Raw genomic sequence first — 15,318 nt, forward strand, 5'->3', positions numbered from 1 at the left:
TCCTTGCAGGGATCAATAAAGTGATCTTCTTCTTCTTCTTCTTCTTCTTCTTCTTCTTCTTCTTCTTCTTCTTCTTCTTCTTCTTCTCCTTCTTCTTCTTCTCCTTCTTCTTCTGTGGTTGGGTGTGAGCGCGGCTCCAGATGTTTTATGGCTCAGAGGGTTTTTACAAACAGGACGTGTGTGTGGCGTCTTGTTTGTTGATGTTTCACTGATCGTGAGATCATCACAGGGATTTATCTTTTCAGCCGTTAAACCGCGTTTCCCACGATGCATTTCAGCAGCTGCTCCCAGTCCGACCGTTTCCAGGGACTCCAGGGATTAATCATCTGAGAACACAGCATGAGAAAATCAAACTACAGACATGTATGTGATTCCTCCAGTCACAATGTAAAGGAAACGTATGAGTGATGGTTTATATTAACACACTGATTCTCAGCGTTGTTTCACTAATTAAATGATTAATTAAGTTATTAGTGTTATTAAAACACAGACGTCTGTTACTTCCTGGTCATGTGACTGGAGGTTCCAGCTGTGACTCCTCCACCCACAACATTAGCACCCATTAGCATCTGTTAGCATCTGTTAGCATTCCTTAGAGCAGTGAATGGGTCCCAGCATGGCGTCTGTGCTCGGTGTGAACGGCAGGAAGAGGTTTATTCACAGGAGGACGTCTCTTTCAGAGCTTCAGAGCAGCAGCAGCTTTGTTGAGCTGGAAATCTGAAAACCACAGATAAAACCTCCAAATCCCTCATAACAACCCACAAATCCTCCCGGAGTCATGTGATCAGAGAGGAAAAGACCGTCGGCGCCTTTTTAATCTGAATTAATCCAGATTACGGCCTCCTCCCTGGGGGAGGGGTGGGTTATTTAGGTTAGATGAACTAATAAATAATGAATTAAACGTTACACAGAGTAAAGGAACAAACTACAGGGAACATGAATGATGGAACCACACTTCATGTTTAACCTGAGGCTGAAACTCCAAAGAAAAGCAGATGAGAGATGAGATTCACCAGTTTGTCGTCAGGCAGACGTTCAGTCAGCAGATAATAATGATATTACTCTGGTAGAACATTGGCTCCATGGTCCCATGTGACCTCAGACCGGTTCCACTCGCCCCCCACGTCCTGAAGGTCCTGGAGCTGGTGTGGATCCAGCGCTTTAACACCACTCAGTCTTCCTGGATATGGGGGGTGGGGGGGGCACAGGGGACGGTCCTGTCCCCATTCATCACCTCAGGTTTCCAGTCCAGCTCTGGGTCCAGGTCTATGAGTCTGACAGTAAGTGGCCGTGGACAAATACCAAAGATACACAGGATGCACTGTTAGCTTAGCATCTTAGCAGCAGGACTAGAGGAAACTGTTAGCTTAGCATCTTAGTAGCAGGACTGGAGGAAACTGTTAGCTTAGCAGCTTAGCAGCAGGACTAGAGGAAACTGTTAGCTTAGCAGCTTAGCAGCAGGGCTGGAGGAAACTGTTAGCTTAGCAGCTTAGCAGCAGGGCTGGAGGAAACTGTTAGCTTAGCGCTGTGAGAGCTATTAATACACCAACACCTGCAGGTCGTGAGCGTGTTGATGACCATCGCCTACACAATGACACAGGAAGCTGAGTCTGCGCCGTCATCCTGACGCCCATATTAGGTCATAACGTCAGCCTGGGAACCGGAACCACAGCCCAGTCTGTGTGTGGAGGAACAATAGACGATGAGACACCAGCTCCGAGCCCCAGGACCCACGGACCAGGTCCTCCCCCAGGTCCTCCTCCTGGTCCTCGTTCTGCTCCTCCTGGTCCTCCTCCTGGTCCTCCTCCTGGTCCTCCTGGTCCTCCTCCTGGTCCTCCTCCTGGTCCTCGTTCTGCTCCTCCTGGTCCTCCTCCTGGTCCTCGTTCTGCTCCTCCTGGTCCTCCTCCTGGTCCTCCTGGTCCTCCTGGTCCTCCTCCTCCTGGTCCTCCTCCTCTGGTCCTCGTTCTGCTCCTCCTGGTCCTCCTCCTGGTCCTCGTTCTGCTCCTCCTGGTCCTCCTCCTGGTCCTCCTCCTGGTCCTCCTCCTGGTCCTCCTGGTCCTCCTGGTCCTCCTCCAGGTCCTCCTCCTGGTCCTCCTGGTCCTCCTCCTGGTCCTCGTTCTGCTCCTCCTGGTCCTCCTCCTGGTCCTCCTGGTCCTCCTCCTGGTCCTCCTCCTGGTCCTCCTCCTGGTCCTCGTTCTGCTCCTCCTGGTCCTCCTCCTGGTCCTCCTCCTGGTCCTCCTCCTGGTCCTCCTGGTCCTCCTGGTCCTCCTCCTGGTCCTCCTCCAGGCCCTAGCTGAGCCTAGAGGAGTCTGGTCTGAGGAGTGACTCCAGGACATGGGGGGGGTGAGGAGGTCTCAGTGAGGAGGTGGAGGAGCGGGTGCTATGAGGTAGTTCAGGTCTTTAGCCTGTTAGCATCAGTCTGGGCCTTAAACAGTCATGTGACCTCTCTGACAACCAATCAGCTGCTTCCACTGATCGGATCCAGGCAGCACATCACCAGTTAATTAGCTTTGCTAGTTAGCTTTGCTTAGCATCTCTAGCTCTTTCATGGCAACAGCAGCTGAGGATCATGGGTACTGTAGTTTTTAGAGTGAGGAATAAACAATGAATGATGAACAGTCACAGACACATAAATAACGAAGCCTCTCTGGCCACTTCATTAGGTACGTTAGCGAAGTGCTGTAGAACTGACGCGTTCCTAATATTCTGACACAGTCGGTTTAACAGGGACCCTCCAGGTGAATCTCCACCTCACGACTTAGACCAGACTCCTTAGACCAGACTCCACCTCTTAGACCAGACTCCACCTCTTAGACCAGACTCCACCTCACGACTTAGACCAGACTCCTTAGACCAGACTCCACCTCACGACTTAGACCAGACTCCTTAGACCAGACTCCACCTCTTAGACCAGACTCCACCTCTTAGACCAGACTCCACCTCACGACTTAGACCAGACTCCACCTCACGACTTAGACCAGACTCCTTAGACCAGACTCCACCTCTTAGACCAGACTCCTTAGACCAGACTCCACCTCTTAGACCAGACTCCTTAGACCAGACTCCACGACTTAGACCAGACTCCTTAGACCAGACTCCACCTCACGACTTAGACCAGACTCCACCTCACGACTTAGACCAGACTCCACCTCACGACTTAGACCAGACTCCTTAGACCAGACTCCACCTCACGACTTAGACCAGACTCCACCTCACGACTTAGACCAGACTCCACCTCACGACTTAGACCAGACTCCTTAGACCAGACTCCACCTCTTAGACCAGACTCCACCTCTTAGACCAGACTCCACCTCACGACTTAGACCAGACTCCACCTCACGACTTAGACCAGACTCCACCTCACGACTTAGACCAGAACGACTTGGCTGCTGTTCCTAATGTTTTGGCAGACGTACAAATAATGCAGCAGATCAGTAGCAGCAACATCTGATTCTGCTCATGTTTGGCAACCAGGGAACAAACCTGGCAACAAACCAGGAGACCCCCCCTGCTCCTCCCCCCTGCCTCCCTCCTCCTCCCTCCTCCCCCCTGCCTCCCTCCTCCTTCCTCCTCCCTCCTCCTCCATCCTCCCTCCTCCTCCCTCCTCCTCCTCCCTCCTCCTCCCTCCTCCCTCCTCCTCCTCCCTCCTCCTCCTCCCTCCTCCTCCTCCCTCCTCCTCCCTCCTCCTCCTCCCCCTCCTCCTCCCTCCTCTCTCCTCCCCTTTTCTCTAGGTTCATCTTCATTCAGAGCTCAGTCGTCCAGACCCTCACACCTCTCTCTGCTTTCTCTCTGTTCTGTTTGTTCTTGTCATCCATCCATTCTCTCTCTCTCTCTCTCTGTCTCTCTCTCTCTCTCTCTCTCTCTCTCTCTCTCTCTCTCTCTCTCTCTCGCTCTGTGGGTGAATCATGTCCAGTCTCAGGTTTCTCTCAGTTTATGTCCTCGGAGTTTTTCTGCTGTCGGCTGGTGAGTCTCTTAACTTCCTGTTCTGTTCAGTTTATTTTATTGTTTAACAGCCAGTTGACATGTTTACCCCCCCCCCCCCCCCCCCGTACTGTACGGCGGCCATGTTGGAGGTCTTTCTCTTTCTCTGTCTCTGTGAATGCTTCATGTGTTCATCTTTAACAGACTTTAACGTCTGTGGAGGACAAACTTTTACTGCTTCACTCTGGTTTCACATTTCACCTTTACTCAGTTTAGTTAAGTTTGACTTTAGTTAAGTTTGACTTTTATAAACTTTGACTTTTATAAAATTTGAATTTACTTAAGTTTGAGTTTTATAAAGTTTGACTTTTATAAAGTTTGAGTTTAATTAAGTTTGAGTTAAGTTTGACTTTTATAAAGTTTGAGTTTAGTTAAGTTTGACTTTTATAAAGTTTGAGTTTGAGTTAAGTTTGACTTTTATTAAGTTTGAGTTAAGTTTGACTTATCGTCCCCTGTGGGTAAAGTTCTTGTTGCTGCTGAAAGAGAAATGAAATGTTTTAGTTTCTTTCTGAGCCTAAATGATGCCAGATGTTTTCACTGTCTTCACTATTTAGAAAACGTCTAAATGTTCAAATCTTTATTGATCATCACTTTAAATGAAATGTGTCCGACAACAAACAGCGGATCAATAGCACAGTGTGACAGGCTGTGATGGTGGTTGTCACGGTAACGGGTCAGCTGTGACAGATGTGAGCAGCTGATCAGTCAGAGCTGAACGAACGGACGGTCCCTGAACTACACGCGGCCCAATTTAGCTTTAATACTTTCTGTGTGGGTTATTGTGTTATTGTGTGTGTGCTGAACAGCTGGTTTTTGTAGAGACTCTCTGAAGATCATGTGACGTCGCCAACAAACGCCCCCACGCTGTTACTGACCCCCCAGGCTCTTCCTGTCACTCCCTCCTTTGTCTTCTGCTACTTTCATCCTCTCTTCTAACTTCTTCTCTCACTTATTCACAGTCGATCTTCTCTTAGACTGAAATAGACTTTAATGGTGCATCAGGGGAAACATCCTCAGGTCTGATCAGGGTCTAATGTGGTCTACAAGGTCCCCCTCTGCAGGTAGAACTGGTTTATCAGGAACCATGAAGAAGAACAAGTGTCCTGATGTTTCTAATGTGACAAATACATGTTTACATTAGTTTAAGGACCAGGAACCAGACATGAGACCAGGAACCAGATATGAGACCAGGAACCAGACATGAGACCAGGAACCAGATATGAGACCAGGAACCAGATATGAGACCAGGAACCAGACATGAGACCAGGAACCAGATATGAGACCAGGAACCAGATATGAGACCAGGAACCAGACATGAGACCAGGAACCAGATATGAGACCAGGAACCAGACATGAGACCAGGAACCAGACATGAGACCAGGAACCAGATATGAGACCAGGAACCAGACATGAGACCAGGAACCAGACATGAGACCAGGAACCAGATATGAGACCAGGAACCAGGAACCAGATATGAGACCAGGAACCAGACATGAGACCAGGAACCAGATATGAGACCAGGAACCAGACATGAGACCAGGAACCAGACATGAGACCAGGAACCAGACATGAGACCAGGAACCAGAGAGGCCTGTGAAGGTTAAGAAAGTAAAAAGAAAGATAAACTAAAATACGACTGAAGTTTTACAGAATTATCATAGGAACAAATGTAGAGTTTATTTGATGAATACGGTTCAGTGACGTCCGTTATCATTAATAACGTGGAGTCATTATCAGTTATTATCAGTTATTATCAGTTATTATCAGTCTGGTCCTTTATGTGGACCAGATCAGATGGATTGTCCATGATAGACAGTAGTTTGTCTGATCCTTTCAGCTGGTTCTGGTCCAACAAACCACAACAGGTCCAGACTGGTCTCACTTGTCCTCTGTCCTCTGTCCTCTGTTTGATTGACAGCTGGTCTCTCTGTGAATCAGCTGTTTTCTGTTTCCTCTGTTGTGATGAAGCTTTGATTGACAGCAGCTGTTAGAGATGAGTCACTTCCTGTTTGGTAGCAATTAAGTCTCAGCCCCCTCAGTTCCCATCAGCCCCTCTGTCAGTGTGTGTGTGTGTGTGTGTGTGTGTGTGTGTGTGTGTGTGTGTGTGTGTGTGTGTGTGTGTTCTGATTGGTTCTTTGATCTGATTATGAGAGGAATCCAGCTCCAGGCTCCTCTGTGTCTCAATGATCGTCTCTGTTGCTCAACATTGGTTCTGATTTGTTGCTTAGCTTCGTACTGATACTGATACTGATACTGAGATCTGAGTCTGTTGTAGCTGTGGTGGTTAAATTATATATATATTAAAACATTATAATATATATTCTACTACTACTACTATTACTACTATAATTAATTAAACAAATTTAAGAAAACAAACGTTTAGCTTTAATCCTGTTTATAGCAGTTTCAATGTTAGCTTAGCACAAACACAGGAAAACTGTTTTCAGTCTCTGTGCTAAGCTATAATAAGGGTAAACCGTTAGCTTAGCTTTAGGTTGTTGTGTTTGTGACGCTTCTGTGTTGTGTTTCAGTTTCTGAAGAGTCGCATTACGACGACCCAGAAACCTGGACGTTCCCTCCGGAAGACAACACCACCAGCCCCATCGATTACATCTTCTTCAGTGAGTCACGCCCAGGCTAACTAGTTCCTGGGCTAACTAGTTCCTGGGCTAACTAGCTCCTAGGCTAACTAGTTCCTGGGCTAACTAGTTCCTGGGCTAACTAGCTCCTAGGCTAACTAGCTCCTAGGCTAACTAGTTCCTGGGCTAACTAGTTCCTGGGCTAACTAGCTCCTAGGCTAACTAGCTCCTAGGCTAGCTAGCACCTAGGCTAACTAGTTCCTGGGCTAACTAGCTCCTAGGCTAACTAGCTCCTAGGCTAACTAGTTCCTGGGCTAACTAGTTCCTGGGCTAACTAGCTCCTAGGCTAACTAGCTCCTAGGCTAACTAGTTCCTGGGCTAACTAGTTCCTGGGCTAACTAGCTCCTAGGCTAACTAGCTCCTAGGCTAGCTAGCACCTAGGCTAACTAGTTCCTGGGCTAACTAGTTCCTGGGCTAACTAGCTCCTAGGCTAGCTAGCACCTAGGCTAACTAGTTCCTAGGCTAATTAGCTCCTGGGCTAACTAGTTCCTGGGTTAACTTGCTCCTAGGCTAACTAGCTCCTAGGCTAACTAGCTCCTAGGATAACTAGTTCCTAGGCTAACTAGCTCCTAGGATAACTAGTTCCTAGGCTAACTAGCTGCTAGGCTAACTAACTGTTTCCCTCTGATGTTTGATGGAAGTTTGTGTCGTCTCCAGGTAACACCAGCAGTGAAGAACTGGACCGGTTAAACGAACATTTTTTTGGTCCAGAGGACACAGGAGGACAGGAGACCACGGAGACACCAGAGGACGAAGGAGGACAGGAGACCACGGAGACACCAGAGGACAGAGGAGGACAGGAGACCACGGAGACACCAGAGGACAGAGGAGGACAGGAGACCACGGAGACACCAGAGGACGAAGGAGGACAGGAGACCACGGAGACACCAGAGGACGAAGGAGGACAGGAGACCACGGAGACACCAGAGGACGAAGGAGGACAGGAGACCACGGAGACACCAGAGGACACGGGAGGACACGGGACCACAGAGACACAGGAGGACAGTGTTGAAAATGTGGCATCACTTCCTGTTTCTCTGGTAGGAATAAAACCAATCACGTCCTCACTAACATCACGGCTCCTGTCCTGGAGTCACTCCTCAGACCAGACTCCTTTAGGCCCAGCTAGGAGCTACACCAGAGGACCTGGACCTGGACCTGGGGGAGGACCTGGACCTGGGGGGCTAGGGGTCCTGGATTAAACCAAACCTAAGACGGAGCTCAGTTTGTGAGATCAGGTTCAGGTCCAGGTTGACCTGAGGATCCAGATCAGAGCTGGATCCAGATCAGACGTTCTATGAAGTGCTGACCCAGCAGCAGGGAGCAGATGGTTTCTGTTAGAGGTCTGAGTCTCAGTCTGCCAACAAACACAAACGCCTCAAAGGCCTCAACACGACCACGATCCGCCCACAGCAGCTCACAGGTCACAACCTGCTCTTCTTCTTTGGTTTCACACCCAAACAATCCTCTCACTTTTAACCCCCGAGGTCCTGCAGGGCCTGGTTTAGATGCAGAGTTTAAAAAGCTCCAGGTCCAGGTCCAGGTCCAGGTCCAGGTTCAGGTTCAGGTTCAGGTCCAGGTCCAGGTCCAGGTCAGGTTCAGGTCCAGGTCCAGGTCCAGGTCCAGGTCCAGGTTCAGGTTCAGGTCCAGGTCCAGGTCCAGGTCCAGGTCCAGGTCCAGGTCAGGAGGGTTTTGTTCAGTCTCTCCGACACTGACCATGTAAACTACTGTTAATAAATGAAAGTCTCTTTAGCTGGACTCATGGTGTGTTTACTGTCTGTAGGAAATCACCACGCTGCTGTGGAGCCTGATGATCCTCGTGGTCCTGAACTGGACTCAGCTGAGACTCACCAGGTGAGGACCAGTCACAGGATGATGACCTATTTTATTATTAAACTGAGTTTGGTTACAGCTTCGTGTTTTGTCTTCCAGCTCTTAGCGTCCGTCTGATCACCTGACCCCCCCCCAAACATGGCCGCCATCACCTGGGAAGGATGGAGGGGGAGGGGGAGGGGGGGGCAGTGGACATGAGAAATCGTCTCTGATCTAAAAGGAGGCGTCAAGAAACATTTAGAAGAGAATAAATAAAGAATATAAGAATCGTCCAGACATCACATCAACACCTGGTCTCACCTGGTCTCACCTGTCCATCTACCTGGTCTCACCCGATCTCACCTGTCCATCTACCTGGTCTCACCTGGTCTCACCTGGTCTCACCTGGTCTCCCCTGTCCATCTACCTGTCCATCTACCTGGTCTCACCTCGTCTCACTTGGTCTCACTTGGTCTCACCTGGTCTCACTTGGTCTCACCTGTCCATCTACCCGGTCTCCCCTGTCCATCTACCTGTCCATCTACCCGGTCTCACCTGGTCTCACCTGGTCTCCCCTGTCCATCTACCTGTCCATCTACCTGGTCTCACCTGTCCATCTACCTGGTCTTAATTAACACGTATCAGCTGCTGTCTCTGGTGGATCTCTACCCACCACTGGACCAGAACCAGGACCGAATGTTTTGTAGCTGAGTTTGGTTCTCAGCTCGGGTCAGTAGGTGGTCTTTAATGGACCAGGACCCTGACGTGGACTCTAGAGACCAGGTGAGGATGATGTTGATGTGACGTGTGAACGAGGTCTTATTGAATACGACATTTATCCATCATCACATATTCTAGACTCCTGTTGTGTCTCACGTTAAACTGAATGTCTTTAAAAGCTCCTGTGTGTCCTCCATCCACCCCGACCTCCTCCCGTCCTCACACCAGCACTTATGTCCACTCTGGAGACAACAGACCATGGACACTACTGGACACGCTGTGAAGCTGAATGTTTGACATGTCACAGTCATTTGTATTTTTCAATAAAAAGGATAAAAACTTGATGTGGCTTCTTGTGTGAGACTCGTTGTAGCGGGTTTAAAGCCTCTGGTTGGTGGAGGAGGATCCAGGTGATTTATTCTCTGGTTTAGAATGAGATCCAGATGTTTCCAGACTCTGGTTCTGAGATAGTCTGGATCCGACAGGACAGGAAGCGTCTGACGTCTGAAGCTCATGGAGACGAAGGAACTGAACGGACTCAGTAAAACAATGAGTGAGTTTGGAGTCCGGGAAGATTCGTCCACTCAGGAGACAAGACGTGGGCGGTGCCAAGCTGAACTGGACCAATGGCAGCCATGGATTCAGTTGACTGACAGAAGCCCCTAACCTGGCCCCTAACCTGGGCCCTGGCCCCTAACCTGGCCCCTAACCTGGGCCCTAACCTGGGCCCCTAATCTGGGCCCCAAATCTGGGCCCTAACCTGGGCCCTAACCTGGGCCCTAACCTGGGCCCTAACCAGGGCCCTGGCCCCTAACCTGGCCCCTAACCTGGGCCTTGGCCCCTAACCTGGGCCCTAACCTGGCCCCTAACCTGGGCCCCTAACCAGGGCCCTAACCTGGGTCCCTAACCTGGCCCCTAACCTGGGCCCTAACCAGGGCCCTGGTCCCTAACCTGGGCCCCTAACCTGGCCCCTAACCTGGCCCCTAACCTGGGCCCCTAACCAGGGCCCTAACCTGGGCCCCTAACCTGGCCCCTAACCTGGCCCCTAACCTGGCCCCTAACCTGGGCCCTAACCTGGCCCCTAACCCGGCCCCTAACCTGGCCCCTAACCTGGCCCCTAACCTGGGCCCCTAACCAGGGCCCTGGCCCCTAACCTGGGCCCCTAACTCGGCCCCTAACCTGGCCCCTAACCTGGCCCCTAACCTGGGCCCCTAACCCGGCCCCTAACCTGGCCCCTAACCTGGGCCCTGGCCCCTAACCTGGGCCCCTAACCTGGCCCCTAACCTGGCCCCTAACCTGGCCCCTAACCTGGGCCCTGGCCCCTAACCTGGGCCCCTAACCTGGCCCCTAACCTGGCCTCTAACCTGGGCCCCTAACCTGGCCCCTAACCTGGCCCCTAACCTGGGCCCTAACCTGGGCCCCTAACCTGGCCCAGCAGGGGCACTGATCTGGTCCACAGCAGGAATCTAGAGAAACTAAATATTAGACTGAAATTCCTCAATGAAAATAAGTTCTGTTTCTAATTTAACTGGTTTATTCAGAGAAGGGTTAGAGTTAGACCAGGACCAGGACCAGACAGACCAGGAACCAGGACCAGGACCAGGACCAGGACCAGGTCCAGACAGACCTTCTCATTCGACTAACTCCTGGCTGGTAGTGTATGTGGGGGTTACCATGGTAACCAGAGGGACGTCTTGGAGCGGTGGCGTTTCAGAGAAACCCCCTCGCTGGTCCTGGTGGGAGTCCGGGTTTATTTCTGGGCCCTGGTGACGGAGGTCTGATGGAGTCCGGAGGTGTCTGTGAACGAGTCCGTCACTCACAGGTCGGTGGTGTCGATGGAACTCAGAGCCGGAGTTTGACGGACGCCTCAGGGTCCTCGGTTATTTTAGTCCAGGAGGAACCGACGACATGAAAGTTTAACGGATCCATTAAAGAACAAACAGCTCAGAATCAAAGGAGCCTTTGATGTAGCGACCTCACAGGAACATGGCCAGAACAGAACAGAATCATCTCAGCTGGACCCTGAACTCATCACACCCAGACCAGGCTGGACCGGACCAGGCTGGAGCGGACCAGACCAGACCGGACCAGACCAGACCAGACAGGACTGGACTAGACCAGGCTGGACCGGACCAGACAGACCAGACCAGACCAGGACCAGGACCAGACAGACCAGGTCTGACTGGTCTGACTGGACCGGACCAGACCAGACCAGGCCGGACCAGACCGGACCAGGCTGGACCGTTCAGATCAACAGTGTCAGAGAAACCAGGCTCCACCAGAAACCAGACCACATAAATCAATTAAGACTCATTTCACTTAAAACTCACTACACCAGGGGGTCAGACTCGCTCCAGACCAGAACCAGGACCAGACCAGGGGCCACGTTCAGACCAGTTTCACCTCAAGGGACCGGACCAGAAACACAACAACAATAAACTACAAGTAACAACAACTCAGACTTTAACAGTAGTTTTAGTTCAAAGAAGAACAAGGTCTGGTCCTGGTTCTGTCTGGTCCTGGTTCTGTCTGGTCCTGGTTCTGTCTGGTCCTGGTCTTTGTCTCAGTGATGTCTCTGGGTGGACCTTTGTCGTCTCCCATGTCTCATCGTGTCTCTGTGTTAAATGAATGAATGAATAATGAGGTCTGGACTTTGTTCATTCATTTATTCTGCAGCTCCGTGTTTGTCTCCGTCTCCGTCTCCGTGTCCTGAAGGTCGTCTCGCCGTCTTCTTCTTCTTCTCTGGTTCTTCTGAATAAACATCGGCCGCTTCAGTCATTTATCTTCAGTTTAAAGGACGAAACACAGAGAAGTGATGAATAAAAACACTGAATCCATCCAGAGAAATGCAGCTTCTGTTCCGTTGTGTTACTTGTGTTGTTCGTCATGTTTGTGGTGTTTGATCTTTTGCGTCTTTGTGTTTATTTGCGTTATTAGGAGGCAGCATCATGGTCGTAGTGACGCCGTTGTCGTGGTCGTTGTAGTGACGGTATTGTGGTCATGGTCGTGGTCGTCGTGGCGACGGTGTCGTGGTCGTGGTCGTGGTCGTCGTAGAGACGGTGTCGTGGTCGTCGTGGTGACGGTGTCGTGGTCGTCTTGGCGACGGTGTCGTGGTCGTCGTAGAGACGGTGTCGTGGTTGTCGTAGTGACGGTGTCGTGGTCGTCGTAGTGACGGTGTCGTGGTCGTCGTGGCGACGGTGTCGTGGTCGTCATAGAGACGGTGTCGTGGTCGTCGTGGCGACGGTGTCGTGGTCGTCGTGGCGACGGTGTCGTGGTCGTCGTGGCGACGGTGTCGTGGTCGTCGTAGTGACGGTGTCGTGGTCGTCGTGGCGACGGTGTCGTGGTCGTCGTAGTGACGGTGTCGTGGTCGTCATGGCGACGGTGTCGTGGTCGTCGTAGTGACGGTGTCGTGGTCGTCGTAGTGACGGTGTCGTGGTCGTCGTGGCGACGGTGTCGTGGTCGTCGTAGTGACGGTGTCGTGGTCGTCCTGGCGATGTGAACTGATCCAGGTTCTCTGACATTTCCTCACTAATGAGTCCAGATGAAAGCGTCAGCGCGATGGAATCAGACAAAGCAAAGGGCACAAACGTCACCATTAAAGTCACACCTGAGGTCAGAGACACATCAGCCAGGTGCATTATGGGTCGCTGGTCAATTAACAACATGCCGACCTCTGACCTCTGACCTCTGACCTCTGACCTCTGACCTGAGACAGGAAGAAGCTGCAGTTTAATGAGCAGGATGTTAATGAATCAACTCAATGTCCAGGTATTAGACCAAGCCCCCGGCACAGATCACAGGAGGAGGAGGAGGAGGAGGAGGAGGAGGAAGAGGAAGAGGAGCAGCAGAAGGAGGAGGAGGGGGAGGAGGAAGAGGAAGAGGAAGAGGAGCAGCAGAAGGAGGAGGAGGAGGAGCAGGAGGAGGAGGAGCAGTAGGAGGAGCAGGAGGAGGAGGAGGAGGAGCAGGAGGAGGAGCAGGAGGAGGAGCAGCAGGAGGAGGAGGAGGAGCAGGAGGAGGAGCAGGAGGAGGAGCAGCAGGAGGAGCAGCAGGAGCAGGAGGAGGAGCAGCAGGAGGAGGAGCAGGAGGAGGAGGAGGAGGAGGAGGGGTATAAATACAGGAGCATCAGACGCTGCTGCTCAGATGAACCAGATCCACCGTGAGGAAGAAACTAGAAGCTGAGCAGAGACACCACAGAAGAAGAAGATGGAGAGCGTGCGAGCCGTCGTCTACCTGTCCGTCTGTCTCTCCCTGATGACATCACTCTGCCAGGGTCAAAGGTCGGCAGCAGACGACCCCGTCCTCAGCCTCAGCACCAGTGAACTGGTGAGTGTCAGGAATTCATCAACTTTAAAGGATTAAAGTTCCTGAACAACAATGAGGGAGAATTCACTCAATAAATCAGAATCATTTAAGAGACTCAGGACATTAATTAGTTAATTAACCACAACTAGAAAGAAAGAAGAAGCTGAATAATAATTAAATATGTTAATGTTGACTGAAAGTCAGAATAATGATTTGTTACATTAGTTCATGTCCTGAAAAGTCTCAGTTTGTCTCTGAGAAAGAGAGAATATACAGGACGAGGACGAGGTCTGTGGACGGACAGGGGGACGAGGACGGGGACCAGGGAACAAGTGTCTCTGGCCGTAGTAGAGTAGCAGTGGTAACCATGGTAACCGTGGGACGGTCACTGTTTGAGAATGAAACTTCTGTTTCAAGAAATGATCCAAACCAGCGGAGAACAGCTGTGAGTCAGCTGGTAACAATTAACCAGGTTAATTTAAACTAATAATAATTAATCAGGTCAATAAATAACAATTAAACTAATAATAATTAACCAGGTTAATTTAAACTAATAATAATTAATCAGGTCAATAAATAACAATTAAACTAATAATAATTAATCAGGTTAATTTAAACTAATAATTTAATTATATGGTCTATATAGTGTGGTAATTATGTGTGTAATTATTGTGTGTATTTATTGTGTATATATTTGTGTATATATAATTATATATATATGTATATTATTATGTGTTATATTATTATGTGTGTGTATTATTTTGTGTGTATATTATTGTGTGTGTGTATTATTGTGTGTATTATTGTGTGTATTAGTGTGTGTATATTATTGTGTATATATTATTGTGTGTGTATATTATTGTGTATATTATTGTGTATATATTATTGTGTATATTATTGTGTATATTATTGTGTGTGTATATTATTGTGTGTATATTATTGTGTGTGTATATTATTGTGTGTGTATTATTGTGTATATTATTGTGTGTGTATACTATTGTGTGTATATTATTGTGTGTGTATATTATTGTGTGTGTATACTATTGTGTGTGTATATTATTGTGTGTATTATTGTGTGTGTATATTATTGTGTGTGTATATTATTGTGTGTGTATATTATTGTGTATATTATTGTGTGTATTATTGTGTGTCCAGGCGGACGCGCTCCAGAACCTCCTGGATGATGCTGAGGACACAGTCGGTGTCTCTGTGGAGAAGAAAGCCAGCGTCATCCCACGGGTGAGAACACGACTCAGCTATTGGCTGTGAATGCTAATGCTAAGTAATAGTTGTGCTAATTAGTGCTAATTAGTGCTACAACTAATGCTAATGATAACAGTCTGTGATAAAATTGGTCACCAAACTAAATAAATCAACTTCCTGTTAACTGACCAATGGCGGTGCGTGGTGTTAAGCCCCGCCCACATGTGGGTGACCCTGTGTGTCTCTGTCTCAGTGTGACGTGGGCGAGCGCTGTGCGATGAAACACGGCCCTCGGATTGGTCGCCTGTGTGACTGTCTGAGAGGAACCGCCTGCAACACCTTCTTCCTGCGCTGCTACTAGCGCCCCCTGCTGGACGCCCGTCCTGGTCAGGACACGGACACTGTCCTCACGAAGACAGACGACACACGCAGCGTCCCTCTGTTTGTGTCCTTGTTTCTGTTCCAGTGTTAAGGTTGTTCAGATTCACTTATTTTTGTTAATAAAGATTCTTCGTGAAGCCGCACGCCTCCCCAGACCTCATCCTTTCCTCCAACCAGAGCTGTAGTTCCCTGTGTGGCCTGCAGGGGGCAGCGTTCAGCGTTCAGCGTTCTTCTATCATCAGCGTCCAGGTTTAGACCTGGTATAAACAGTCAGTGGCTT

At 49.7% G+C, this 15,318-nt stretch overlaps 1 protein-coding gene and 1 long non-coding RNA gene across 2 annotated transcripts; both read left to right on the plus strand.

Moving 5' to 3' along the window:
* Positions 1 to 7,597: 7,597 nt before the first annotated feature.
* LOC125019458 lies at positions 7,598 to 9,496 on the plus strand. The gene is made up of 3 exons (XR_007114066.1): positions 7,598 to 7,660; positions 8,404 to 8,474; positions 8,553 to 9,496. It is a non-coding gene; the product is annotated as an uncharacterized LOC125019458 (long non-coding RNA).
* Positions 9,497 to 13,279: 3,783 nt separating this feature from the next.
* On the plus strand, positions 13,280 to 15,178 carry cart4 (cocaine- and amphetamine-regulated transcript 4). The gene is made up of 3 exons (XM_047604231.1): positions 13,280 to 13,475; positions 14,610 to 14,693; positions 14,911 to 15,178. Exons 1-3 carry the CDS (start codon positions 13,356 to 13,358, stop codon positions 15,016 to 15,018), a joined length of 312 nt encoding a protein of 103 aa, XP_047460187.1. The 5' UTR covers positions 13,280 to 13,355; the 3' UTR covers positions 15,019 to 15,178.
* The last annotated feature ends 140 nt before the right edge of the window (positions 15,179 to 15,318 follow it).

The sequence above is a fragment of the Mugil cephalus genome, chromosome 14 (genome assembly GCF_022458985.1).
Source record: "Mugil cephalus isolate CIBA_MC_2020 chromosome 14, CIBA_Mcephalus_1.1, whole genome shotgun sequence".
Classification (NCBI taxonomy): Eukaryota; Metazoa; Chordata; class Actinopteri; order Mugiliformes; family Mugilidae; genus Mugil; species Mugil cephalus.

Excerpts from the sequence above, each read along its gene's own strand:
- cart4 (XM_047604231.1), top strand. The coding sequence starts at position 13,356 with ATGGAGAGCGTGCGAGCCGTCGTCTACCTGTCCGTCTGTCTCTCCCTG. Across the intron at positions 13,476-14,609 it reads GCCTCAGCACCAGTGAACTG|GCGGACGCGCTCCAGAACCT; the intron begins GTGAGTGTCAGG and ends TTGTGTGTCCAG. Across the intron at positions 14,694-14,910 it reads AAGCCAGCGTCATCCCACGG|TGTGACGTGGGCGAGCGCTG; the intron begins GTGAGAACACGA and ends TCTCTGTCTCAG.